The 27,611-nt window shown below is 37.9% G+C and overlaps 1 protein-coding gene across 7 annotated transcripts in view; it reads left to right on the forward strand.

The window, feature by feature from the left end:
- Positions 1-27,611, forward strand: part of Vps16B (Vacuolar protein sorting 16B) — a 456,530-nt gene that overhangs the window by 125,234 nt on the left and 303,685 nt on the right. For all 7 annotated transcript variants that reach the window (XM_090375324.1, XM_090375325.1, XM_090375323.1 and 4 more), the window contains one exon: positions 24,054-24,144. In XM_090375324.1, the coding sequence (XP_090231450.1) occupies positions 24,054-24,144 (91 nt within the window). The remainder of the gene's footprint in view (positions 1-24,053; positions 24,145-27,611) is intronic.

Consider the following 27,611-nt stretch of genomic DNA (forward strand, 5'->3'; position numbering starts at 1 on the left):
CTGCTCAGAAAACTTCATATCTGCCTGCACAACCGCCCCCCAGGTCCCTTTCATTCTCTACCACTGTCAGTGTAGTACCACAGAGTTGATACGTTGCTCTGGGGTTGCTGTTTCCCATATGTAGTACTTTACAGTTGTCAATGTTAAACTTTATTTGCCACCTCTCAGCCCATCTGCTCAACCTTTCCAGATCCTGTTGCAGCAGCATAGTGTAGTAGTGTCCTTGACAACCCTGCCAACCTTCGTATCGTCTGCAAACTGGACATTAAGCTTGATATACCATCATCAATATCATTTATAAATACAGAAAACAATAAAGAACCCAATACTGAACTCTGAGGGACTCCACTAATAAAATTAGTCCACGATGAGCAGTGTCCATTGATTACCACTCTGTCTTCGCCCCCTCAACCACCCCTTTATCCATAGCAGCAATTTGCCTCAAATGCCACACTGCTCCAATTTGTGCAGCAGTCTTCCATGTGCAACAGTATCAAAAACCTTTCTAAGATCCAAGTATATAATATCAAAGTTATTCCCTGCATCCAGTTCTTTTGTGACTGCATCATAGTATCCAGTCAAATTGGTCAGGCAAGACTTCCCCTTAACAAAACCATGCTGTGTCCGAGCTATAACTGAAGTCTTGTCTAGATGATCCTGCAGTGCTTCTTTAACCAGTGCCTCCATTAATTTTCCGGGAACAGAAGTTAAACTAACAGGTCTATAATTACTTGTGTCGCCCTTTGCTCCTCCTTTGTGAATTGGGGTCACATTTGCACATCTCCAGTCCATGGGTACTTCCCCTGAGTCCAAGGAAGCTCTCATAATTATGGTTAAGGGTTTGCTTACTTCCTTTGCTGCCTCCTTTAATATAACTGGATAGATCCCATCCACCCCAGGTGCCTTTCTTGTATTTATCTTCAACAATTTCTCCTCCACTTTACTCTCAGTTATTACAAGATTCACTAGCTTACTGCCAGAGTTGAATACACCTCTGGCATTCCCCTCGCTGAATAACTCCTCATGTGTGAATGTCGATGCAAAATATTCATTTAGTTTGTTAGCTACCTGAGCAGGATCATCAACAGTTGACCCATCGATATCAAGTGGACCAATCTGATTCATCCCCTTCCTTCTAGAGTTTACATAAGTAAAGAACTCTTTGCTGTTTTTCTTTGCATCCCTTGCCAAAGATTTCTTGTAATCTGCCTTCGCCTGCCTAACCTCCTTTGTAACTTGGTTACAGATCAACTTGTATCTATCATAGGCTTCTGTGTCACGTGTTAATTAGTATGTATTCCATGCATTTTTGTTCTCTGCCATTTGTCTCATTAGTTCATCTGACATCCATTTAGGCCTAAACCTTGAACAATATTTCTTAGTTACTATGTAACTAAGAAATATTGTTCAAGGCTTCCAAAATAAATATTATTTTGGAAGCCTAGTAGCTTCCAAAATAAGTTCTTTGAATGCTTCCCATTTTGAATTTGCTGTTGGTAACATCATCAGTTGGTCCCACTGTATAGAATTTAAATACTGTCTCAGTCCATCGTAGTCGCCTTTACGAAAGCAATAACCCTTCCCTTTACCCCTAATGGTAGTTACCTCTTTGAGTAAATCCCACTTCAGCACACTGTGATCACTGTCACCTAGTGGTTCACTTATCTGCAGATTCTTAATGCATGAAGAATCACTACTGATAATCAAATCAAGAGTGTTACTCCCTCTAGTTGCCTCATGAACATGCTGATGTAAAAAACAATCATCCAATAAATCCACAAAAGCCTTGCTAGTATGTGAGTGACCAGCCCCCAAATTCCAGTCAATATCTGAGAAATTAAAATCCCCCATTATAAGACTCTGATTTACTGGCCCACTCTATTTCCCTGTACAGTTTCTTATTATACTCATCAGAGTCATTAGGCCTATAGCACACTCCTACTCTCAATTTTGATCTCCCAATGCTTATGTCACACCAAACTGACTCGACACTGCACTGTCCAGCAATGTATTTCTTAACTAATAGCATAACCCCTTCTCCCTTCCTATCCAGTCTATCCTTTCTGTAGACGTTGTACTCCCCAAATTCCAGTTCTGCATTCTTTATATCTGTGTGACACCACGTCTCTGAAATCCCCACAATATCTGCCTTTGATGTTTTGAGCAATACCTCAAATTCATCAAATTTATTTACTAAACTCCTGGCATTGGTGTACATGCACGTATACATGCACCTGTTCTTTTTCTTAGCTACCCTAACACAACCCATGTGTTTATTTGTACAACAATGATTCCCAGCAGTCTCTGAAATAGCCTGCATCTTATTTTCCAGGCTGCTGCTCATTCCAGTAGAAGCAGTGCAAGAATCACTTTCACCTCTGCCAGTGGCTACTGTTAATCTATTAGTCCTTGTATCCCCCCCCCCAAGCTAGCAGTTTTCCGACCCACCTAACACTGCCTCAATATCATCAGCAAACATCCTTGCACCCTTTCTATTTAAGTGTATCCCATCCCTGTAGAAGCAGTCTCTCCTGTTAACAAGTACAGTCCAGGCTGAAAAAAATTCTATCCCTTGAGCCTTGCACAACCTTTCCGGGGCCGAATTGATCGACAGGGCTCTCATCATATACTCCCACTTATCGTGTCTGGGCAGAATTGCAGACACTTTCAAATTCAACCCTAATTCATGGCTTTTTTTCATCAGTGACCTGTACTTGTTAAGTAATTCCTCCGGTCTCCTACTGTTAATATCATTAATGCCAACGTGTTCAACTATGTCACCTTTTGTGCCCTTAAAAGATGATATCCGCTCTACAACGTCATCAATCTTTGCCCCTGGCAGACATAACCTGGTCCTGTTCCGCCTATCCTTTTTACAAAGCATGTTTCCCGTTTCCCTGACAATAGAGTCACCAACAACTGCTAGTTCCTTTGGGACCAGCGCATTCTGCCTTGGGGGCTGCCGCTGTGTTGCGCGATGACCAAGTGCAAGCTCTGGCATTGGTGTGAGCAGCTGAGAGCTTGATGGGCCCTCACTTTTAATCCTTCGAGGGCATCCACCCTGTCCTTCAAGCTTTCATATAGGCCCATAACAATGCTGAGTTGTCACCTGATTTCCTTACACTCCTTGCATCGTGCACATACAAAGACATCCCCTATGGCAGTATCATGTCCCGTACCCGACTGCTCCACAAACATTAAGCAAGTAGTGCATTTTAATAGGCTGTGATTCAGAGGGCAACTGCCCCCCCCCCCTCAGTTCTCCCCTGAGCCACAGCACTCCCATTAGCTTGAGCCTTTTGCTTTGCTGCTCTGGTCTGTGTCATGATTTCGATTAAATTTCAATAAAATTTCAATTTCAGTACAAAATTAAAACCCTAAACTTATATCCCAACACAGTTATAATGCTATATTTATGTTTCAGTATCGAGTGTTATCTATGAATTCCCTTTATATAACTTCTGTATCAAGTTAAGTATTAATTATTTATTTTTTACTAATTATTTATGTTACGTAACCCAAGTCGTTATATGTATAGTTAAAAGTACAATTTAATTGACAATGAAGTTCGACAAGATTAATTATCTGATTAATTGACAATATTATGTACAGTACTATACTATATTAAGCTTATGCTATCTATTTTGAGATATTTTGTATCGCATAACAATGGCGGCAGTTACGAACGGTAAACACGTGGATTTGATACCCTTTCCGATACTAAGTAATACCTACAAAATCTCTATCTAAGGTACTTTAATCTAAGTATTGTAAACAGGAATATTAAGCTACTCTAGAAAATAAGTTAATATGCCAATTTAAGCTAATAAAACAGAAAATAAATCAGAAAAAACTTCTCTGTTCCAGGAGCGGCAAAAATGTACGTCCGCACAGGCTACACTCGTTCTCAAACTAAAAAAAAAAGTCAAATGTTCTCAAATGATAAATTATCTTTATGAGATTCCCAATTTTAACCTTACCTGGATCAATTAGTAATCATGATCATTTACAAATTTATAAAAGAAACTCTTAAACATTTTTATGTATATAAAATATATATATATATTTTATAATTAGCATTAGTGTTAGCATTAGTAAAGGTATACAATGCAAGAAAGCAAGCTTACTTATGCAGCGTCAGACAGAAAAAAAAAAAAAAACCTTCCCCTTTCACCCCTCCATTTGTTCCAAATGCCTGTCCAGCTCAGCCTTGAATTTATTTAGGCTGTCAACTTCCACAACAACAGATGGAAGTCTGTTCCACCAATCAACCACCCACTGGCTAAAGGCAAATTTCTGCACATCTATTCTACAACTGTCTTTCCTCATTTTGAATCTATCCCCCTCAGGTTCTTAATCTGAGCAAGCATTCAGCTTGCTCAATCCATTCAAGGCTTTATCCACCTCAATCAGATCACCTCGCAGGTGCCTACTCTCCAGGCACTGCAATTTGCAGAACTTAAGCCCCCTCACCCATCTTGTTGCCCTCCTTTGTACTCGTTCTAGCAAATCTACATCCTTCCTAAAATGAGATCTCCAGACCTGCACACAGTACTCTACGTGTGGCCTGACCATTGCCTTGTACAAAAGGGTAATCACCTCCCTGTCCCTGCTAGCAAAATTCCTATATATCATTGACAAGAATCCATGACCTGCCCATGCAGCTTGTCTGCACTTCTCAGCGAACTTCATATTTGACTGCACAATTACTCCCAGGATATTTTAACTTCCCACTTCCCTGAGTGTAGTACCACACAGTAAGTACGTTTCTCATGGGTTATTGCTACCCATATGCAGTATGGGTAGCAATGAATTTGGTAGCATTTGTCAAAGTTAAACTTCAGCTGCCACTTCTCAGCCCATTTGCCCAACTTATCTAGATCCAGTTGGAGTAGCATATTGTCTTATTGTCGTCAACAACCCTGCCAACCTTTGTATCATCTGCAAACTTGGTCATTAATCCTGATATACCTTCATTAATATCATTGATGAATACACAAAACAACAATGGGCCAAACACCGAACCCTGGGGAACTCCACTAATAACATTTCTCCATTGATTACCACTCTCTGTTGTCTCCCACTCAACTATCCCTTTATCCATTGTAGCAACTTACCCTTAATGCCATAGCTCTCCAATTTGTACAGCAGTCCTCCAGGTGCAACAGTATCAAAAGCTTTCCTGAAATTGAAGTATATGATATCAAAATTATTCTTTGCATTCAGGTCCTTTGTGACCACATCATAGTATCCAATCAAATTGGTCAGACAAGACCTCCCTTTAATAAACCCATGTTGTCTTAACTATTACTTCAGTCTTGTCTAGGTGATCCTGCAGTGCTTCTTTAACCAGTGACTCCATTATTTTCCCCGGAACACAAGTTAAACTAAAGGCGCCTCCGTATCCAGGTGGGAAGGAGCAGCAGTGCGTTGCACACGCTTCTTGATTAGACCGGGGTTCGAGCCCGTCACCACCAAATACGGAAGATGCGGAAAGGTCAGGGAATGACCACCGCATATCCCGGAGCAATATGGCCTTAGTTGCTAATGCTCCTAAAAACCAAATAACAACAAACAAACAAGTTAAACTAACAGGTTTATAGTTACTTGTGTCACCTTTTTAACCCCCTTTGTGAATTAGTGATACATTTGCAAACCTCCAGTCCATGGGGGACCTCCCCTGATTCTGAGGATGCACTCATAATTATGGCTAAGGGTTTGCTTACTTCCGTTGCTGCTTCCTTTAATATAACTGGATAAATCCCGTCCAACCAAGGTGCCTTCCTTATGTTTAACTTCAACAATTTCTCCTCCACTTTGCTCTCAGTTATTACAAAATTACTTAGCTTCCTGTTAGAGTTTGATAAAATTCTGGCATTCCCCTCATTGAATAACTTCTCATGTGTGAATGTAGATGCAAAATACTCATTCAGTTTATCAGCTACCTGAGCATAATCATCAATAGTCAACCCATGTTGAGTGGTCGAAACTGATTCATTCCTTTCCTTCTAGAGTTTACATAAGTAAAGAACTCTTTGCTGTTTTTCTTTGCATCTTTTGCCAAAGATTTCTCGTAATCTGCCCTTGCCTGCCTAACCTTCTTTATGACTTGATCACAGACAGGCTTATATCTGTCATAGGCTTCTGTGTCACCTGATGATTTATATGTGTCCCATACATTTTTCTTCTCTGCCACGAGCCTCATTAATTCATCTGATATCTATTTAGGCCTGAACCTTGAACAGTATTTCTTAGTTGGAATGAAAAGCCTAGTAGCCTGCAAGATTAAGTCCATGAAGGCTTCCCATTTAGAATTCGATGTTGGTAACATCATTTAATCCCACTGTACAGGATTTAAAAACTGTCTGAGACCCCTGTAGTCACCTTTAGAAAAGCAAAAGCCCTTCCCTTTAGCCTTGATGGTAATTACATCTTTCAGTAATTCCCATATCAGTACATTGTGATCATTGTCACTCAGTGGTTCCTTTATCTGCAAATTCTTAATGCATGAATTATCACTGCTGATAATCCGATCAAGAGTATTAGCATTTCTACAGCAACATGTTTGGGAGGCTCCCTCTGGTTGCCTCTCAAACATGCTGCTGTAGAAAACAGTCATCCAATAAATTCAAAAAAGTCTTGCTACTGTGTGAGTAACCAATCCACAAGTTCCAGTCAATATCTGGAAAGTTAAAATCACCCATTATAAGACATTCTGATTTACTGGCCCACTCTGTTTCTTTTGCACTTTTGCTCATTATACTCATCAGATTTATTAGGCCTATAACACACATCTACTCATTTTTCCTCTCCCAATGCTTATGTCACACCAAACAGACTTAACATTGCATTGTCCACCAACATCAACTGAATGCACTTCCTTAGATTTTATGTTTCTTAACTAACAGCATAACCTCTCCTCCCTTCTTGTCTTGTCTTTCTGTACACATTGTACTCCCCAAATTCCAATTGTGCACTACCTATATGTGTGTGACACCACGTCTCTGATATCCCAACAATATCTTCCTTTGATGTCTTGGCTAGCACTTCAAGCTCATCAAATTTATTAACTATACTCCTAGCAGTGGTGTACATGCAAGTATGCATGCACCTGTTTCTACTCTATAGTTACCCTAACACAACCCATGTATTTATTTATTCCACTATGACTCCCAACAGTCCTGGTAATCTCCATTACCTTGCTTTCCATGCTGCTGCTCATTCTAATAGAAGCAGTGCAAGAACCACTTTTGCCTCTCCCTGCAACCGCTGTTAATCTTTTAGTCTGTGTATTCCCCCCTTCCCAAGCTAGCAGTTTTCCGACTCACTTAACACTGCCTCGATAGCATCAAGAAATATTCTTGCACCCTATCTATTTAAGTGTATCTCATTCCTGTAGAAGCAGTCTCTCCTGTCAACAAGCACAGATCAGGCTGAAAAGAATTATATCCCTTGAGCCTTGCACAATATCTCCAGGGCTGAATTGATCGACAAGGCTTTCATCATCGTATACTCCCTCCTGTCTTGTCTGGACAGAATTACAGACACTTTCCCATTCAACCCTAACTCGCAAGTTTTTCAACATTGACCTGTACTTGTTGAGTAAATCTCCAGATCTCTTTCTCTTAATGTCATTAGTTCTAACATGTACAACAATATCATCTTTTGTGCCCTTAAAAAATGATATCTGCTCTACAGCATCATCGACTTTTGCCACTGGCAGACATAACCTGGTCCTATTCCACCTATCCTTCTTGCATAGTATATTTCCCATCTCCCTGACAATAGTGACCAACAGTAACTAGTTCCTGTCTTGCTCACTCATGTGTTGCCTGATGCACAGGGGTGAGCTCTGCCGTTGAGCTGGAGAACTGAGAGCTTGTTGGGCCCCTCATTAATTTCTTCAAAGGCAATTACTCTACACCTCAAGCTCTTATAGATGCCCATCGGAATGCTCAGTTGGAGCCTAATTTCTTGACACTCTAGGTATCTAGCACACACACAAAGACATCCTCCTTGGCTAGATCATGTCATGTTTTAGAAAGTTCAGCAAACATTTCACATTTCGCAAATTTTTTGAGACTGATGCATTGGAGAATCCCCCCTTCCTTTCTCCCCTGAGTCACAGCATTCTTGTTAGTCTGTAATCTTGGCTTCACAGCTCTAGTCCGGGTCATGATTTCCATTTAAATGCAGTTTAATTAACAATGAAATTTAATAAGATTAATAAATATTTTTGATTAATTGATAATACTATACTAAGCTAATAGATTCCTAATGCAGTGCTTCATATTACATTATCAGTTTGAGATATATATATATGTTACGCTATTTCTTATCAATTGCAACATGGCAGCTAGTTCAACAATATTGGCACCAAAGCCGGGAGTTGTAACGTCCAAAAAGCACTAGTTGAATTCAAAATAAGAAGCTAATGAATGCTACTAAACCTAATTAATATCTTTTTAAAACACAATGTAGTATGGTAATTAATGAAGAATTCGGTAAAACTATCAAAAACACTTATCCCTTTACAGCAGCCAAAAATCCACCAACTGTTCTCTTCTACAGCCTATTATTATTATTATTATTATTATTCTACAGCCTATTATTATTAATGTGACCAGAGTGCTCTGCACTCTGGTCGCATTAGTAATAATAATAGGCTGTAATGATAAAATGGAACGTCTATAAAAGAACGAAAATATAATAATAGTTTATGGATCCAGGACACTGCTAGTAATTGCAGAAATACCAACAACTGTAATGTCGTTGGTATTTGCTGGTAAAGTTGCTGGTAAAAAAATACCAGCAACTGTAATTAAATATATGCAGATAGATAATTCTGTGTAGGAATGCTGACCTGACAGATGTAGTTACAATGAAAAAAATTAAAGTACCTGAAAAATAAAAGCAGATTACTTAAAATTATATCAAAACACAGCAGCCAAAACACAGGAATCACAGTAATAAGAAAGGCTTCTGTTTCTGTTATGATGTCTACGTGGCGAGTAGAAAAAGCGAGCAGACATATACATCATAGCCGACCGGACAGAGACCAAAAATAAATAGAAAATAATACCAAATTAATAACAAAATAAATAACAAGTAAAATGCAAAATTATGCTAAAGCTAATACCAGTTGATTCCAGTTAAAGAAAATGTAAAATAATAAGAGGAGTTTACCTCAGTATAGTACGTAGAACTCTTCCGTATGATACTCTTCAGAAATTAAAACGAAAAAATCAAAAAACTTACATTGCGAAACAATTTTTTTCGTTAAATTCTTTTAATTAATTTTCTTATTTTTAATTGTGTTAAATTGAGTTTTATTGTGTTAAATTGATTTTTAATTATTTTTTAAACTTTATTACTCTAATGTAAGTTTTTATATTTTAATTTCTGAAGAGTAACATACCGAAGTGTTCTACGTACTATATTGAGGTAAACTCCTCTTATTATTTTACAAATATTGATATCAACATAGAACGTATTGAGCATTACAGCTCTGGTTCATACTATCTAGTTAAAGAAAAAATAATAATAATAATGAATAGCTGAATACCTGAAATTTAAACAAAGTAAGCGAAATATCAGGACAAAAGACTATTTCCGTACTATTTTCTTTCACCCTGATATTAAATTTCATGTATCATGTCTTCGAGCTATGTGTCCTGCCCAAGTCCATTTCATTTTTTTAGTGTTGATAAGAATGTCTTTTTTTTGTGTTTGCTACCTAATCCATGTGTTTCTCTTAAATAACTAACAGTCCAGTTCCTAATATAATTTGTTTCATTCTTCGCTGTGTAGTTTCAGCTTCTCTTCCATTCTTTTGGGCCCCCTAGTGCCAAGCGATATTAGTGACCACAGCGCCTTTCCAGAGTGATTATCTAGTACGCTTAACTGTAAATACGTTTCTCCTGAGTTTCGAAAGTCCGATAACTCCTGAATATTATAATTAAGTAGATATATTCAAATACTATAACCTAGAAAGGAAAGCCACCTTTCTTTAATCTCTCTTTTATTTTTAGTTAATACTAACCCTTTTCTTCGCTTGGGTCACTAGGTGGCACCGCTCTTGCCTCCACATGGCGGGGCTGGTAACCTGGGAGGAAAAGACAATCTCCCGGGGCCAAAATACCCAGATACCCAAAAAGAAAGAAAGACAGTTCCACAGCAGGAACTGCAAAGCGCCAAAAAACTGAGCCAGAGACCTATCCAATTCCAACCTATCTGATCATCCATTCAACTGGAGAGAATGCAGTTGGCAAACTTTCTCCATTTAGAGTTCAAAAGGAATTGGAAAGTAGAGCAGGATCTCCGAAATCTGTAAAAAGACTCAGATCAGGAGATATTCTCACTGAGACATCTAATGCCAAACATTCTGAACGTCTACTGAAAACTAATTTCTTTACAGGAATCCCAGTAACTGTAACGCCACACAGATCACTAAACACCTCTAAAGGAGTGATCTCCGACTGGGACTTACTAGATGTATCTGAAGAAGAAATGCTAGAAGAACTGAAAGAACAAGGAGTTATCCATGTCAAGAGAATCTCCACCAGAAAAGATGGCAATCTGATCCCTACCCGCAACCTGATCTTGACCTTTAATACACCGAATCGTCCATCATCCATTAAGGCCGGATATCTGCTATGTAATGTCAGACCATATGTCCCAAACCCGCTACGATGTTTCCGATGCCAGAAGTATGAGCATTCCCAAACAGCTTGCCGGGGAACCCCTACTTGCGCAAAGTGCGGTTCAATCGAACATGATTGCGAAAACTGTAATGCTCCTCAATCAGTATGTCCCAATTGCAAAAAAGATCATCCTGCTTATGCTAGAATATGTGAGTGCTGGAAAAGTGAGAAACTTATCCAGAAATATAAAACTGAGCATAATGTTTCTTACCAAGAAGCAAAAAGAATCATCTCACCACCAACTCATGTAAACAGACCTACGTATGCCCAAGCCACAAAAAAATTCCAATCAACCAGAATGCAAACTGAAATAACAGTACCTCCAAAAGAGTCTTTCTCGAGTTACGTAAAATCTTTGTACAGTGCAACTCAAACCCAAGCAGTCAATACTCCAATTACCATACCACAAGAAAACATACACACCCCGGATGAAGGATTTAAAGAAAAACATATACTAACTTCTAGTCACCAACAACAAATGGACACTAAAGAAAAATCAGCAGATGACCCTGTTCTTCAAATCTTTGTTGAAGAAGACATGGACACCGAAAGGCCTTCCTTCCCAAAAAAAGATAAAAACAAAAGTGAAAAACAGAAAACCTCAGCAACCCGAAAACGCTCAGAAAGTCTAATAAGAGATAAACAATGAACAGAATAATACAATGGAACTGTCATGGATTCCGCGCCAATATTGATGACCTATACGATCTTTCCTGTAAATACTCACCAATATGTATCTGCCTTCAAGAAACTTATTTAAAACCCCAAAATACACCAAAACTGTCTCATTATAACATTATTAGAAAAGACAGAACCAATCAGAATATCGCACATGGTGGTGTAGCTATTTTAACAAACCCACATATTCCTACCAAACAGGTCTCACTGAACTCTCCCCTCGAGGCAATAGCAGTCCGTATAGCTGCTGACATCCATATGACAATCTGCTCCTTATACATCCCACCAAGCTAAACCTTCCAACAAAATGATCTCAACAATCTTATAGCTCAACTCCCAACACCTTTCCTCATTCTGGGAGACTTAAATGGTCATCACACTCTATGGGGTAACAACAACATCAACCAAAGAGGAAAACTAATTGAACAGTGTCTAGACAATAACAACCTCCTTCTTCTAAATGACGGTTCACCTACATACGTTCACCTTCCTTCAGGAACAAGCACTGCAATAGATTTGTCTATCTGTTCAGCAACCTTATATCCTATTCTAAAGTGGACGGTAAACAACGATCCACTACATACCGATCATTTCCCCATAATAATTGAATTACTTAATAAGCCCCCTCATCATCCTACTAAAATTCCGCATTGGCTTACTGATAAAGCAGACTGGCAGTCCTATAAAAAATTAACCAAGCTTGATCCCGAAATAATCCAAAATTCCACAACTGACGAAGCAGTTGACTATGTCACCAAAATGATATTACATGCAGCAGAACAAACCGTACCGAAATCCTCATCAAAATTACCGATTCATCCAAAAACCTGGTGGAGTAATGAATGCCTTGTGGCTAAAAAAGTGCAAAGCAAAGCTTGGAATTCTTTTCGCCGGAGTCCAACTACAACCAATCTCATTCAATATAAGCGTGCTAGAGCAAGAGCGAGATATGTTAGACGCTGCAATAAAAAGGCTGCTTGGATCCGCTTCACTTCGACTATTAATCAAGCAACGCCTACACATAAAATTTGGAAAGCAATCAGAAAAATGAGTGGCAAATATAAACCACTACCCCTACCCATCATGGAATGGAGAGGGCAGAATGTAAATGATCCTGCTGGAATTGCCAATATACTAGGTGAAACCTTTGCAAAAACATCAGCAATAGAAAGTTATACACCGACCTTCAGAAGATTAAAAACAAGTTTAGAAAAACAAAAGTTAAACTTCTCTTCAAAAGGAGATGAACAATACAACTTACCTTTTACCATTCACGAATTACATAGCGCTTTGTCAACATCTAGACGCAGTGCTGTAGGACCAGATAACATTCACTATTCCATGATTCAGAAACTAAGTACCGAATCATTACAGTTACTACTTCATCTATTCAACAGACTCTTCCTGGAAGATAAATTCCCTAATCAATGGCATCACGCTACAGTCCTTGCCTTCCCTAAACCAGGTAAAGACCCTACAAATCCCACTCATTATAGACCAATCGCCTTGACCAGTTACATTTGCAAAATTCTTGAAAAGATGGTGAACCGTCCGACTGATCTGTACCTTGAAAATCTCAATCTGCTACATTCTGCACAATACGGTGTCCGACAAAACAGATCTACACTAGATATACTAGTCAGACTAGAGAATTCCATCCGTAATGCATTCCTCAGATCGGAACACCATGTCTTAGTCTGCTTTGATATCAGTAAGGCCTATGATTCCACGTGGAAGTATGGAGTACTCCGTGAATTACATCGCCATGGACTTCGGGGTCACCTCCCGATTTTCATACAGAATTTCCTATGCAAGAGTACATTCCAGGTTCGATTCAAAACCTCACTATCCCAAGTTTTTTCACAAGAGGAAGGAGTTCCTCAAGGCTCGGTACTCAGTGCTTCACTTTTTATAATTGCAATAAACACCATTGCCGGACAAATTCCAAACACTATTGATAAAGCACTGTTTGTAGACGACCTTAGTATTTGGTGTCATGCGAAAAACATGAATACTATTGAGAGACAGTTGCAAGGGGCAATAACTAAGATCTGTTCATGGGCTCAGACTAATGGTTTTCAACTTTGTCCGGAAAAAACCTTTTGCATCCATTTTTGCCGCCAACGCAAACTCCATCCAAATCCGGAGCTACAACTGAATCGCCAACCAATAGCAGGTCATCCCAGCATACGGTTCTTAGGAATCACTTTAGACAATAAACTCACTTTCATTGAGCATATCAAAAGACTAAGAACATCATGCCAACAAAAACTAAATATCATCCGGGTTCTCTCTGCAACTAATTGGGGAGCAGATCGCCTTAGTTTATTATGGTTATACAGAGCATTAATAAGATCGAAACTTGATTACGGAGCACCAGTGTATAGTTCAGCAAGACCTAGTGCCCTTCGCTGGCTTGACCCTATCCATCATAATGGAATACACATTGCATTAGGAGCATATCGCACGTCTCCAATACATAGCTTATATGCTGAAGCACACGAACCTCCTCTCTCGATCAGGTGACAACAACTGATACTACGATACGCCTATAAAATTAGGTCTATGCCAGAACATCCAAACTGGCAGATACTCTTCTCATAACAGCACACCAGGTTATACCAAAACCGCCCAAATGCTAATCGTCCTTTGGGTATGAGAATAAAACTCCTCTTAGAAGAACTAAATTTAACCTTAGACAATGTGGCACATAACCTCCCATCCTCTCTTGCTCCTTGGAATATCATTCCACCCTCATGTGACTTACATCTGCATGAATGGAATAAATCTACATTGCATAGAGAAAACTTCTTGCAACTATACCATGCAGTAATGGACCAGTTTCCTAGCTTTTCCATAGTACATACGGATGGATCAAAGAATGATGTCCACGTTGGAATCGCCGTAGTTTTTCAAAACATCACATTAGCTTATCAGTTATCACGTGATTTCAGTATATTTTCCGCCGAACTAATAGCAATTCAGGTTGCACTGAATCATATTGAGTCTTCTGATATTAGCAACAGCATAATTTTCACTGATTCTTTAAGTGCACTTCGAGCACTAAAAAATACCATGAACATCACCCACCCAGTTGTGAAAAGAATAGTCAGCTCTCTACATTCCTTATCAGAACTTGGGAAAAACATACACTTCTGCTGGGTCCCTGGACATATGGGAATTCCTGGTAATGAACTAGCGGACAGTGCTGCCAAATTAGCCCACCTACCACCCGTGAAAGAGTGGAAAGTGCCTCATCAAGACTATCGACCAATAATCCAGGAAAAATGCATGTGCCAATGGCAGTTATCATGGGAAAATCAACCTAACAATAAGCTTCGAAGTATCGAGCCAAACCTTGAGCGATGGCCTTCCAGTTTCAGTTCAATCCGACATCAGGAGGTAATTTTGGCTCGCCTGCGAATAGGACACACAAATATTACACATGGTTATCTTTTAAGAGGAGAGATACCCCCTCAATGTCATCACTGTAACACAATGCTCTCAGTGAAACACATTCTGGTCGAATGCACAAAATATACAAGAGAACGCCAGAAACTTTGCACTTCAGCCACAACAAAAGATCCTACACTTACCTCACTTTTAAACAATGAAACAAATGTCTCAAGCATTTATAACTTTCTCAAGATGATTAAAGTATATCACCTCCTTTAGAAAAAAAAAAATAATAATAATAATTACTTGTTCCTTTTTTCCATTTTCTCTATTTGAGAAGAAATGGCATGTATAATTACCATATGTATGGCGCACTATGGCCATAGTTGCCGATGCGCCCAATAAATCCCGAAACAAACAAACAAACCATTCTTTTGGTGAGTGCCCAAGTTTCATTTCCATAAGTCATGGTGGGGAGTATACATTGGTTCATTATTTTACATTACAGCTAATGACTTATCCCAGATAAGTATATGAATCCACCTTTTCAATTACTGCTCCTTTAATGATTATATCCCTTTCTGTTGCATACTTGTTCATCATTACTTTTGTTTTAACCATATTCATCTTTAGACTGAAATCCTTACTAACTCTGCATAACTGATTAAATTTTTCCTCTAATTATTTGGGATCATGGCTTATGATCACAAGGAGATATATTTGCAAATAGTAAATGGTTTAGATACTCTCCATTCATATTGGCTCCTTTCTACGACCAGTATAATATTCTGAAAGCTTCCTCAAGGTCAGCAGTAAACAACTTTGGGGATATTGTTTCTCCTTGTCAAATTCCTTTCTTAATTTTAAATTGGCTACTGTCTTTTTCTAGTCTAATAAAGGGGGTGGCGTTCTCATACGCTACCTCCTTCATGTACGGTGTATCTATGCCTTGTCTTTCCAGTGCCCGAAACATTGCCTTATGCTGTATGGAGTTAAATGTCTTTTTTTTAATCCACAAATGCCAGGCATAATGGTATTTTGTATTCATTTGTTTTTTTTCTATTAGCTGTGATATTACATGAAAGTGATCCATAATTGGGAATCCTGTCCTAAAGCCAGCTTGCTCTTTTGGTTGATTCTCATCAGGTATTCTTTTTAATCTGTTAGTAATGACCCTTGTGAACAATTTGTAGATGTAGGACAACAAGCTAATTGGTCTATAATTTCTGATTTATCTCCTTTCTTATGCAGCAAAATTATGATTGCATTATTCCACTCCTTAGGCGTCATGCCTTTCCTAATGTGTTTTGTGAAGAGTCTTGCCAGTTTCTGTATCATGTCTCTTCCTTCCAATTTTAACAACTCTACAGTAACTCCTTCACCTGGGGCTTTCTGATTCTTCATTTCCTTCAATGCATGTTCTACCTCTTTAGGAAGTATGTTGTATGTGTTGGCTTCCAGCCATTTATCGTTATTACAGCTAATCACTCATCCCAGATAAGTATATGAATCTACCTTTTCAGTTATTGCTGCTTCTGCTGAATCAATCTCAATGGTTAACAAAACTAAAGAAAACACCAACTTTGGTTGGTGTTTAACACACTAAGTATTACAATTCATTAAGAAAGGATAAGTAATGGTGTTAACCAAGCAGAATTAAAAAAAAAACCTAAAAACTTTTTCCTGAAATGAAAATGAAAATTAGCACCTGTCCTTTGCAACCTGCTTTACTACATTTCAGTTGGATGGCACCACTGCCAAGTTAAATAACCTATAAAATTAAAGGAACTTACAAAAATGAAAAGCTGAAATGATTACTTTATGTACAAATTACTGACACGAGCAACTTGAATGTGCATGACATAAAGGAGACAAGGTATTCTCAAAATTTCTGAAAAAAATTGTTTTTTTGAATCATCCATGGACTATATCAATATTTTAGCTTTTCTATTCCAGTATTGTGTACTTTTGTGATTCCAAAAATCATTTAAATTAAAATAAATTTTCTGTTTATACCCCGGGACAACCACATGGCCAGAGGAGTTCACAAGATAGAGAGAATACAAGAAACAGCATTGTATTTCGCAGTCACAGGCTTGAACCCCAGTCACTTCTAAGGTGGTAGATGACTTTCATCAACCGGTGAAATACCACCACTTTGCTTATTGGAGGCTTGAAGTGGTGAAACCCATGTTTAGTCTCTAGAGCAGTTTCCGGCATCTCCCCCCCCCCCAATACTTCTCCTTCAACCCATGCACGGTACTAAGTACTATAGGTTTTGATACCTTTTGTGTTTGGGGTTTTCATAAAAAAAAAAAAAAAAAAAACTCAAGGCACAAGCACTGCACAAGTTCATACACACCTTCAACTTCGAGTCCAAACATCTCTTTCATATAATAAATGATATTTGTAAATTCAATCTAAAAAACATAAGCTCTACAACATATGATAATGAATCAATCATTATCTTGAACTTCAACAACCATATTATGGACAACATAAATATCAATAAACTTATAAATCAGCATAATCATCTACTTCCAAATACTAGTCCTAGTTATATAAAAGTAAGATATAAATATAATAAACCCTTTGGATTATTAGCTTGTAACTACAAATCTATAGCTACCAGTTTAATATCACATATTGCAGACACCAACAACTGCATTTGTCAACAAAATAACATGCAGCAATATGTTGATCCAGACTATGGACACATCATTACAGAAAATCTAAACATAGTTACAGACCCAATGCTCAGATATGTACTATCACAAGGATTCAAATTCAGGCCACGTACCAGAATAAATGCAACTAACTTCAATAAGCAGCTATATCAAGACCTGTTAAACTACTGTTTCCAACTAGCCTACAAAAATAACACACCTATAGAAGCATACCATATGTGCTTCCATACATTCGCCTTAAGCATAAATATGCATTACACAGTTCAAATGTATATTATCAGGGCAAATACTACAACCTGACTAAATTAAAACATAAACTGCTAGAAATACATAAAGACTTCGTAATCACACCGGTAGATAAAGCAGCCAATAATTTTGCATTCATTTGCAAATATTTTTATACACGTACGTTAACTAAGGAACTTAACTCAAGCAATACTTACAAGCCGATATCCAGTACATGTAATAGCATTACAAAAAAACTAATAGCCTTCAATAAGAAGCTAAAGCTTAATTTAAGCAATTACAGCTTGCCTTATATTTGCTTCATTCCTAAATTTCATAAAAAACCAATAGGCTTCAGATTCATAACCTCATGCAAAAATAGTTATGTACACAAATCTGGAAGACACTTGAACAACTTCTGCAACCACTGATGCATAACATACATAACAGTAAAATCATAGGCAACAACCAACCTGTATTAAAATTTTTACAAAGTAATAAAGTCAATAATATTCAAACCTTTTGATTTCCATAGCCTATTTACCAGTATCAATCAAACCAATCTAAAATCTGTACTCAAAGATATCTATGATAAACATAAGGATTCTATTTCCTGCAACACCTACTACTGGAACAACATACTGAACTTATGTATCTCCAATAACTTCATATATGATGGTAATACAGTATATCAACAAACCAATGGAACACCTATGGGCAGCCCAGCCTCATGCATAATAGCCAACCTATATCTATACTGGTCAGAAACCTCATTTCCACAGGACCTTATCCTATTCAGATATATAGACGACCTCATGGTGATCAACTGCCGAATTTCATCCAGGATTATGGACATTTATACCCCAACGAACTTGTACTAGAAAGAACAAACAATTCTGATACAGCAGCCTATTTTTTGGATCTAGACATTAAGTTAAAAAATGGTATAACCTCCATCAATTTGTACAACAAACGTGAAGCATTCAACTTTAGCATAGTAAACTTTACACAATGGAATTCCAATATTTCCAAACAGGTACATGCTAATGTTATCCTAGCACAATGCATCAGAATAGCAACCATATGCAGCGACAAAACAACAGCTATTGATAACATCAGAATATTATACAGTAAACCAACTAAGAAATATTGTTCACGGTTTAGGCCAAAATGGATGTCAGATGAACTAATGAGGCATATGGCAGAGAAGAAAAATGCATGGGATACATACAAATTAACACATGACACAGAAGCCTATGATAGATACAAGTTGATATGCAACCAAGTTACAAAGGAGGTTAGGCAGGCGAAGGCAGATTACGAGAAATCCTTGGCAAGGGATGCAAAGAAAAACAGCAAAGAGTTCTTTACTTATGTAAACTCTAGAAGGAAGGGGATGAATCAGATTGGTCCACTTGATATTGATGGGTCAACTGTTGATGATCCTGCTCAGGTAGCTAACAAACTAAATGAATATTTTGCATCGACATTCACACATGAGGAGTTATTCAGCGAGGGGAATGCCAGAGGTGTATTCAACTCTAGCAGTAAGCTACAGAATCTTGAAATAACTGGGAGTAAAGTGGAGGAGAAACTGTTGAAGATAAACACAAGAAAGGCACCCGGGGTGGATGGGATCTATCCAGTTATATTAAAGGAGGCAGCAAAGGAAATAAGCAAACCCTTAGCCATAATTATGAGAGCTTCCTTGGACTCAGGGGAGGTACCCATAGACTGGAAATGTGCAAATGTGACCCCAATTCACAAAGGAGGATCAAAGGCTGACACAAGTAATTATAGACCTGTGAGCTTAACTTCTGTTCCAGGAAAAGTAATGGAGGCACTGGTTAAAGAAGCACTGCAGGATCATTTAGACAAGACTTCAGTTATAGCTCAGACACAGCATGGTTTTGTTAAGGGGAAGTCTTGCCTGACCAACTTGATTGGATACTATGATGCAGTCACAAAAGAACTGGATGCAGGGAATAACTTTGATATTATATACTTGGATCTTAGAAAGGCTTTTGATACTGTTGCACATGGAAGACTGCTACACAAATTGGAGCAGTGTGACATTGGAGGCAAATTGCTGCTATGGATAAAGGGGTGGTGAGGGGGAGAAGACAGAGAGTGGTAATCAATGGACACTGCTCATCGTGGACTGATGTTATTAGTGGAGTCCCTCAGGGCTGGGTCCATTATTGTTTTCTGTATTTATAAATGATATTGATGATGGTATATCGGGCTTAATGTCCAAGTTTGCAGACGATACAAAGGTTGGCAGGGTTGTCAAGGACACTACTGACACTATGCTGCTGCAACAGGATCTGGAAAGGTTGAGCAGATGGGCTGAGAGGTGGCAAATGAAGTTTAACATTGACAAATGTAAAGTACTACACATGGGAAACAGCAACCCCAGAGCAACGTATCAACTCTGTGGTACTACACTGACAGTGGTAGAGAATGAAAGGGACTTGGGGGTGGTTGTGCAGGCAGATATGAAGTTCTCTGAGCAGTGCAGACGGGCTGCAAGAGTAGCTCATGGAGTATTGTCAATGATATACAGGAATTTTTCCAGCAGGGATAAGGAGGTGATTATTCCATTGTATAAGGCAATGGTCAGGCCACACCTAGAGTACTGTATACAGGTCTGGAGGCCTCATTTCAAGAAGGATGTAGAGCTGCTGGAACGAGTACAGAGAAGGGCAACAAGATTAGTGAATGGAACAAAGGGGTGCTCTTACGAAGAAAGGCTTAAGTTTTGCAAATTACAGTGTCTGGAGACTAGGCATCGCCGAGGTGATCTGATAGAGGTGTATAAAGCCTTGAATGGTTTAAGCATGCTCAATGCTGATGGGATTCTTCCTCTAGCTCAGAAAAATCACCTGAGAGGGCATAAATTCAAATTGAGGAAAGACAGATGTAGGATAGACGTGCGGAAATTTGCCTTTAGCCAGCGGGTGGTTGGTTGGTGGAACAGACTTCCATCCCTTGTGGTGGAGGTTGATAGCCTAAATAAGTTTAAGGCTCAGCTGGACAGGTATTTTGAACGAACAGAGGGGTGAAGTGGAAGTGGGGGTTTTTTTTTTTTTTTTTGCTGATGCTGCATAAGCTTGCTTTCTTGCATCAAATGCCTCTACTAATGCTAATGCCAAACTGACCAAAAATCTTTTTCCTATTGCATATCTGCGCCATCATATCAACAAAGCCCTTAACATATTAAGGCATAAGAACCTAATAGATATTAATATAAACAGCATTATTGACTTATAATTATTCCCATACGCATCAAGTATGTATATAGTGTAAATACAATACACTAGGCCTCTTTGGTGTCTTACAGTCTGGAAAACTCATACCCACCGATTGGCCTAACACGGTGTATTTATCTTGTAATTATTTTTAAGTCTACCTTGATTTATTTATTTAATCGTTAAATGTGATTTGATTGTAACTTAAATGTACACAATTACACTTTTAACACAACTGATTTAAATACATGATGCACTAACTCTCAGACATTCATTCAGGGTCCTAACTATAGGAACAGGTTTGCAACGCCGAATTACCCTAGCCCAACTACATATTTCTAATTTAATCATCTTTTTACTTTACTAGATTCTACATTTTATGCTCTGTGCGCCATTAGTTTATCGAATGCTATACCAGAGTACTATTTTTCTTACTATACCCAATCTATTTTTTCACCTTAACAAAGTTTAGCTGCCTTCTACTGCTACTTTGTCAGCTATTATATTTCTTAGCTATCCTGGGTGTTTGAGCATCATGTACTTAATCTTAGCCTAGCGCAGCTCCACCGCCTACGTAAATTCATTACATAATATACAGACACCAAAATTCGTCAAACGCTAGGCGCCGCTAGCGTATCTACGCATATATACACGGGTTAGCCTCCGGCACAGTCTTTTCTGTCAACACCACCAGTAGCGGTAAGTCCTTGTCATTCGGTTACTCTTTTCCTTTGTCTTCGCCTATTTCACTTTCATAGCGGTCTACTTACTTCTGTAAGGTCATCCATGTTCTGTATGTAATACTTTAGTAACACATAATAGTTTTGTATAACCTGACTTTAATTATTTATTCAAAATTTGTATTCAAAATTCCTTTTAGATTTTACCACGTGGTTTCTTACATGTGCTCTTTGACATACAGAACATGTCAGAAATAGAAGTAAGAGTATTGCTGTTCTTTTTCATAATTTTGGTGGATGACCTCTGAAGAAGACACAAAAATTATGAAAGATACTGCAATGCTATTTCTACCTTGGTCGTTGTTTTTTCAAAATTTGCATTTTGGTTCTTTTCTTTTCATTTTATTTCGTTACACTTATTTTCTTTTCCTTTCTTCCACCCTTTGTTCAACACATGTATTGCTCCCAGGGTACACCGTATTTTCATTAGTAGCATTAGTTAAATTCGATACTTATATGTATACTTACTATATTCTACACATAAAAATAATTTTATATATACATTATGGTTTTAGGGTACCTTTTGCGCTTGCAGTGTCCCTGATCCATAATTCATATTATCGCAATTCTAATCCATCTAAATCTTAATTTTCTTCCCCCACAAATACCATACAGCTTCTCTATTTATTTTTATTTTTTATTATTCGTAATTTTATATATATATATATAGGTATTCTTGTTATTTTGATTACCATATCTTTCTTACCCCCATCCTCAACTTTAATATAATCACTAGGTTTGTTAGTTTTGTGAATTTTTCCTCCAACTTCTATTTTAGTAGGCAGCTTAGTAGAAGGCATTTTGGGTTTCCACCCAGAATTCCAGAGATTTGGAATTATTTTTCCCAGCACTGTATTCCTCATTCTTCTCAGTTAATCTTCATTAAGAACCTAGGAACCTCTTATCCAAATGCTTGGCTTTCTACTGATGGGTGTTAATTATCACTTTGTCGTGGACTAATGTTATTTGTGGAGTTGCTTTCATCAGTGATATTGATGAAGGTATATCAGGGTTAATGTCTAAGTTTGCAGATGATACAAAAGTTGGCAGGGTTGTTAATGACAGTAATGATAGTATGCTACTACAACAGGATCTGGAAAAGTTGAGCAGATGGGCTGAGAGTTGGCAACTGAAATTTAACATTGACAAACGTAAAGTACGGCTAGGGGTAGCAGTAGCCCCAGAGTAATGTATCAACTGGGCAGTACTACACTCAGGATAGTAGAGAATGAAAAGGACCTGGGGGTAATTGTGCAGTGAGATATGAAGTTTTCTGAGCAGTGCAGACAGGTTGCAAGAGTAGCTCATGATGTCTTGTCAATGATGTACAGGAATTTTGCTAGCATGGATAAGGGGGTGATTTTCCCCTTGTATAAGGCAATGGTCAGGCCACACCTTGAGTACTGCATACAGGTATGGATGCCTTATTTTAGGAAAGATGCAGAGCTGCTGGAATGAGTACAGAGAAGGGCAACGAGATTGGTCAGATTGGAACAAAGGGTTGGTGTAACCAATAAAGTCTTAAGTTCTGCAAATTGCATCTTCTGGAGACTAGGCACCTGCAAGGTGATCTAATTGAGGTATATAAGGCCTTGAATGGTTTGAACAAGGTCTGCTGATGGAATTACTCACCTGAGGAGAGTAATCACCCTTGCTCAGATTACTCACCTGAGGAGATATATTGAAATTGAGGAAAGGTAATTGTAGAAAAAAGAGGTGCAGAAATTTGCCTTTAGTCAGCAGGTGGTTGATAATTGGAACAAACTTCCATCTGTTATAGATGGAAGTTTGTTCCAACCATCAGCAGCTTAAATAAGTTCAAGGCAGAACTAGACAAGCATTTAGAGTGAATGGATGGGTAAAAAAAAAGGGAAAAAAAGAAGTAAACTGCAGCCATTATCAACCCACTGCAGGCTGGAACCCTCCTCAACAATTCATGCTTAGGAAAATGACCATAAAATGCCACGCTGGTCCAGTGCGGGTTGGCAGATCGACCGTATTTAGCAGTCAGGGGCTTGAACCCCGGTCTACTCAAAGAGCATGTGCTACTGCACTCCTGCTTTGACCACTCGGCTGGGAATTTTTTTTTTTTGGCTGATGATATATAAGCTTGCTTTCTACCTATGTACAGTACTTTGAATTTATCAATTTTAAAACTGAGTCCATCTGCTTAATTTTTCTAGGTCTTGTTGCAATAAAGATTCTCTCTTTAGTATGCCTTGATTCCTATCATTTGCCACCTTGCCAACCTTTGTATCATCTGCAAACTTAATTATTTTTTACTTCTTACTGCATTCCCACCATGATCTTGCATTACGTTTTTAATCGTACTTAAAATGATATTCTGATGAATGCTGTTGTTATTTCAGGGAGTAATTCACTGCCATCTCATGTAGTTCAGAAATCTCTGGTGCTATACAGCAATATTGAAAAGGATGTGACACTATTCCCTCTGGAATGTAAGGTTGGTATTTGTCTTGTAGTATTAATTTTCTAAAAAAAAAAAAAAAAAAAATCAAGAAAGATATCATTCGCAAAAAAGCACTGGTAACATATAATGTAACCTGTTTGTCACTTTAGATAATAAAACCTCCTTTGTGAAGGTGACAATGACCATTCTACTCTCAATTTGTTAGTAGGATATATTATCTCTTTATATGTCTGCATTAAACACATGTCCTATAACTACACTGGATTGAAGACACTTTTATAGAGCTCCCTTAATAAAATATAAGTATACCTTGATAAAAGTATACCTTTAATCTAATTTGGTTGAAGAAATAAATTTTATAGTGAAGGTTGTCTATTGGCAACTGTTGTTCTTAGCCAAAATTAACGTGTTATGAAAGCCATTCAAATTAAAATGCAAATTAAGACAATTTTCCAAGTTTGTTAAGTTATGTTTTACATTAAAAATGCAAAGATAAATTATTCAGCACTTCAGTGAAAAACAGGAGTTTATCCATGCATGTTAATAAGTGAATGTCTACTAGGAATAACAACAAGTGAAAGAGCTTTTCTTACTATAAAAACTATCCTAATGAGTGATTGACTTATCTTAAATTTGGACAAGTTGAGGGACTTTGTCAATATAGCAAATAGTAGCTTTTCACTGTTTATGATACTGATATTTATACTTCGTGACAGTATCACGAATCAATGTTAGCCTCTATAGAAAGAGGTGAAGTTTAGTTGCATCGCCACACAAAACAGTATAGTTAGAAGAGCTTTTGTATCTGCTGAAATGATTTGGAATAAACAGTGCCACATTCATAAATATTTGATCAGTTAAACGATATTTACCAAATCATACAAAAGGTTTTGCCTCATATATACAAATAACTGATGCGTAACAAGCTTCTGCACATTTTTAACATGCTGACTAGTTCTTTGCATCGCAACATGTTTATAGTTTTCACTAAAGGTGCCAAATTATCAAGCAAAGCAAATTAACAACAATGTTTAATTAAAATTTAGTGTCGATAATCTTACTGACTTTGTTCGTACACAATGTGATTTTAACCTTGACTGTTAAAATATACAGTATATTTATACGCATTTACACACACTACATATAATTAAATTTATGTAAATATGTAATCACTTGAGAACGAGAGTAGCCTTGTGCAGGCAAAGTTTTTTTACTACTCCTGGAATAGAGAAGTTTTTTCTGTTTTATTAGCTTAAACTGGCATATTAACTTATTTTCTAGAGTAGCTTTATATTCCTAGTTACGATACTTAGATTAAAGTTTAACTCAGATACAGATTTTGTAGGTATTACTTAGTATCGGTAAGGGCATCAAATTCATGTGTTACAAGTTGCAGCTCCGCTGAACTAGAAGTTTTTTAGCCATATTTAGCCGCTTTATTGCCTGATTGTTATATCAAATTATTTTCTATAAGTAGCTTATGGGTCAGGATCCTTAGTTTATTCTGAATTTAGACAGCGAGATATAGAAATTAGTTAATACTTAAGTGTCTGTAGCTTTACCGTTCATAACTTGCTGCCATTGTTATACGATACATTATATCCCGAACTAGATAGCGTAAGCTTAGTATAGTATATAATATGATATTGTCAATCAATCAGTAAAATCTATTTATCTTGTTAAACTTCATTGTCAATTAAATTGTACTTTTTAATTAATACCTATAACGACTTAGATTACAAATGTAACAAATTAATCATTACATAACTTGATACGGAAGTTATATAAACGGAATTCACAGATAATACTCAATACAGTAAAATATATATAGCGTTATAACTGTGTTGGGATACAAGTTTAGGTTTATAATTTTGTACTGAAATTAAAATTTTATTGAAATTAAATCAAAATCATGACTCAGACCAGAGCAGCAAAGAAAAAGGCTCGAGCTAATGGGACTGCTGTGGCTCAGGGGAGAACTGGGGGGGGGGGGGGGCAGTTGCCCTCTGAATCACAGCCTTTTAAAATGCACTGATTGCATGATGTTTGTGGAGCAATCGGATACGGGACATGATATTGCCATGGGGGATGTCTTTGTGTGTGTGCGATGTAAAGAGTGTAAGGAAATCAGGCGACAACTCTGCGTTGTTATAGGCCTAAATGAGAACTTGTAGGACAAGGTGGATGCCCTCGAAGGATCTAAATTGAGGGACCCATCGAGCTCTCACTGCCCACATCAATGCCAGAGCTTGCACTTGGTCATCATGCAACACAGCGGCAATGGTGCAAGAATATTTGCTGATGCTATCGAGGCAGTGTTATGTGGGTCGGAAAACTGCTAGCTTGGTGGGGGATACAAGGACTAAAAGATTAACAGTAGCCACTGGCAGAGGTGAAAGTGATTCTTTCACTGCTTCTATTGAAATGAGCAGTAGCCTGGAAAACAAGATGCAGGATATTTCAAAGACTGCTGGGAGTCATTGCAGTACAAGTAAACACATGGGTTGTGTTAAGGTAGCTAAGAATAGGAACAAGTGCATGTATACTTGCGTGTACACCAATGCTAGGAGTTTGGTAAATAAATTTGAGGTATTGCTCAAAACATCAAAGGCAGATATTTTTGGGATATCAGAGACGTGGTGTCACACAGATATAAGGAATGCAGAACTGGAATTTGGGGAGTACAGTGTGTACAGAAAGGATAGACAGGATAGGAATGGAGGAGGGGTTATGCTATTAAGAAACGTAATCCAGGGAAGTGAAGCCAGTCGACATCACTGGACAGTGCAGTGTCGAGTCAGTTTGGTGTGACATAAGCACTGGGAGATCAAAATTGAGAGTAGGAGTGTGCTATAGGCTTAATGACTCTGATGAGTATAATAAGAAACTGTACAGGGAAATAGAGCGGGCCAGTAAATCAGAGAGTCTTATAATGGGGGATTTTAATTTCCCAGATATTGACTGGAATTTGTGGGTTGGTCACTCACACACTAACAAGGCTTTTGTGAATTTATTGGATGATTGTTTTCTACAACAGCATGTTTGGGAGGCAACTAGAGGGAGTAATACTCTTGATCTGATTATCAGTAGTGATTCTTCATGCATCAAGAATCTGCAGATAAAGGAGATTTACTCAAAGAGATAACTGCCATCGGGTAAAGGGAAGGATTTTTGCTTTCGTAAAGGTGACTAAGATGGTCTGAGACAGTATTTAAATTCTACACAGTGGGACCAACTGATGATGTTACCAACAACAAATTCAAAATGGAAAGCATTCAAAGAACTTATGTTAGAAGCTACTAGGCTTTACATACCAACTGAGAAATATTGTTCAAGGTTTAGGCCTAAATGGATGTCATATGAACTAATGAGACATATGGCAGAGACGAAAAATGCATGGGATACATGTAAATTAATGGGTGACGTGGAGGTCTATGCTAGATATAAGCTTGTCTTTAACCCAGTGATAAAGGAGGTTAGGCAATCAAAAACAGATTACG

Source organism: Mastigoproctus giganteus, chromosome 6 (genome assembly GCF_048544385.1).
Source record: "Mastigoproctus giganteus isolate SK-2022 chromosome 6, ASM4854438v1, whole genome shotgun sequence".
Lineage (NCBI taxonomy): Eukaryota > Metazoa > Arthropoda > Arachnida > Uropygi > Thelyphonidae > Mastigoproctus > Mastigoproctus giganteus.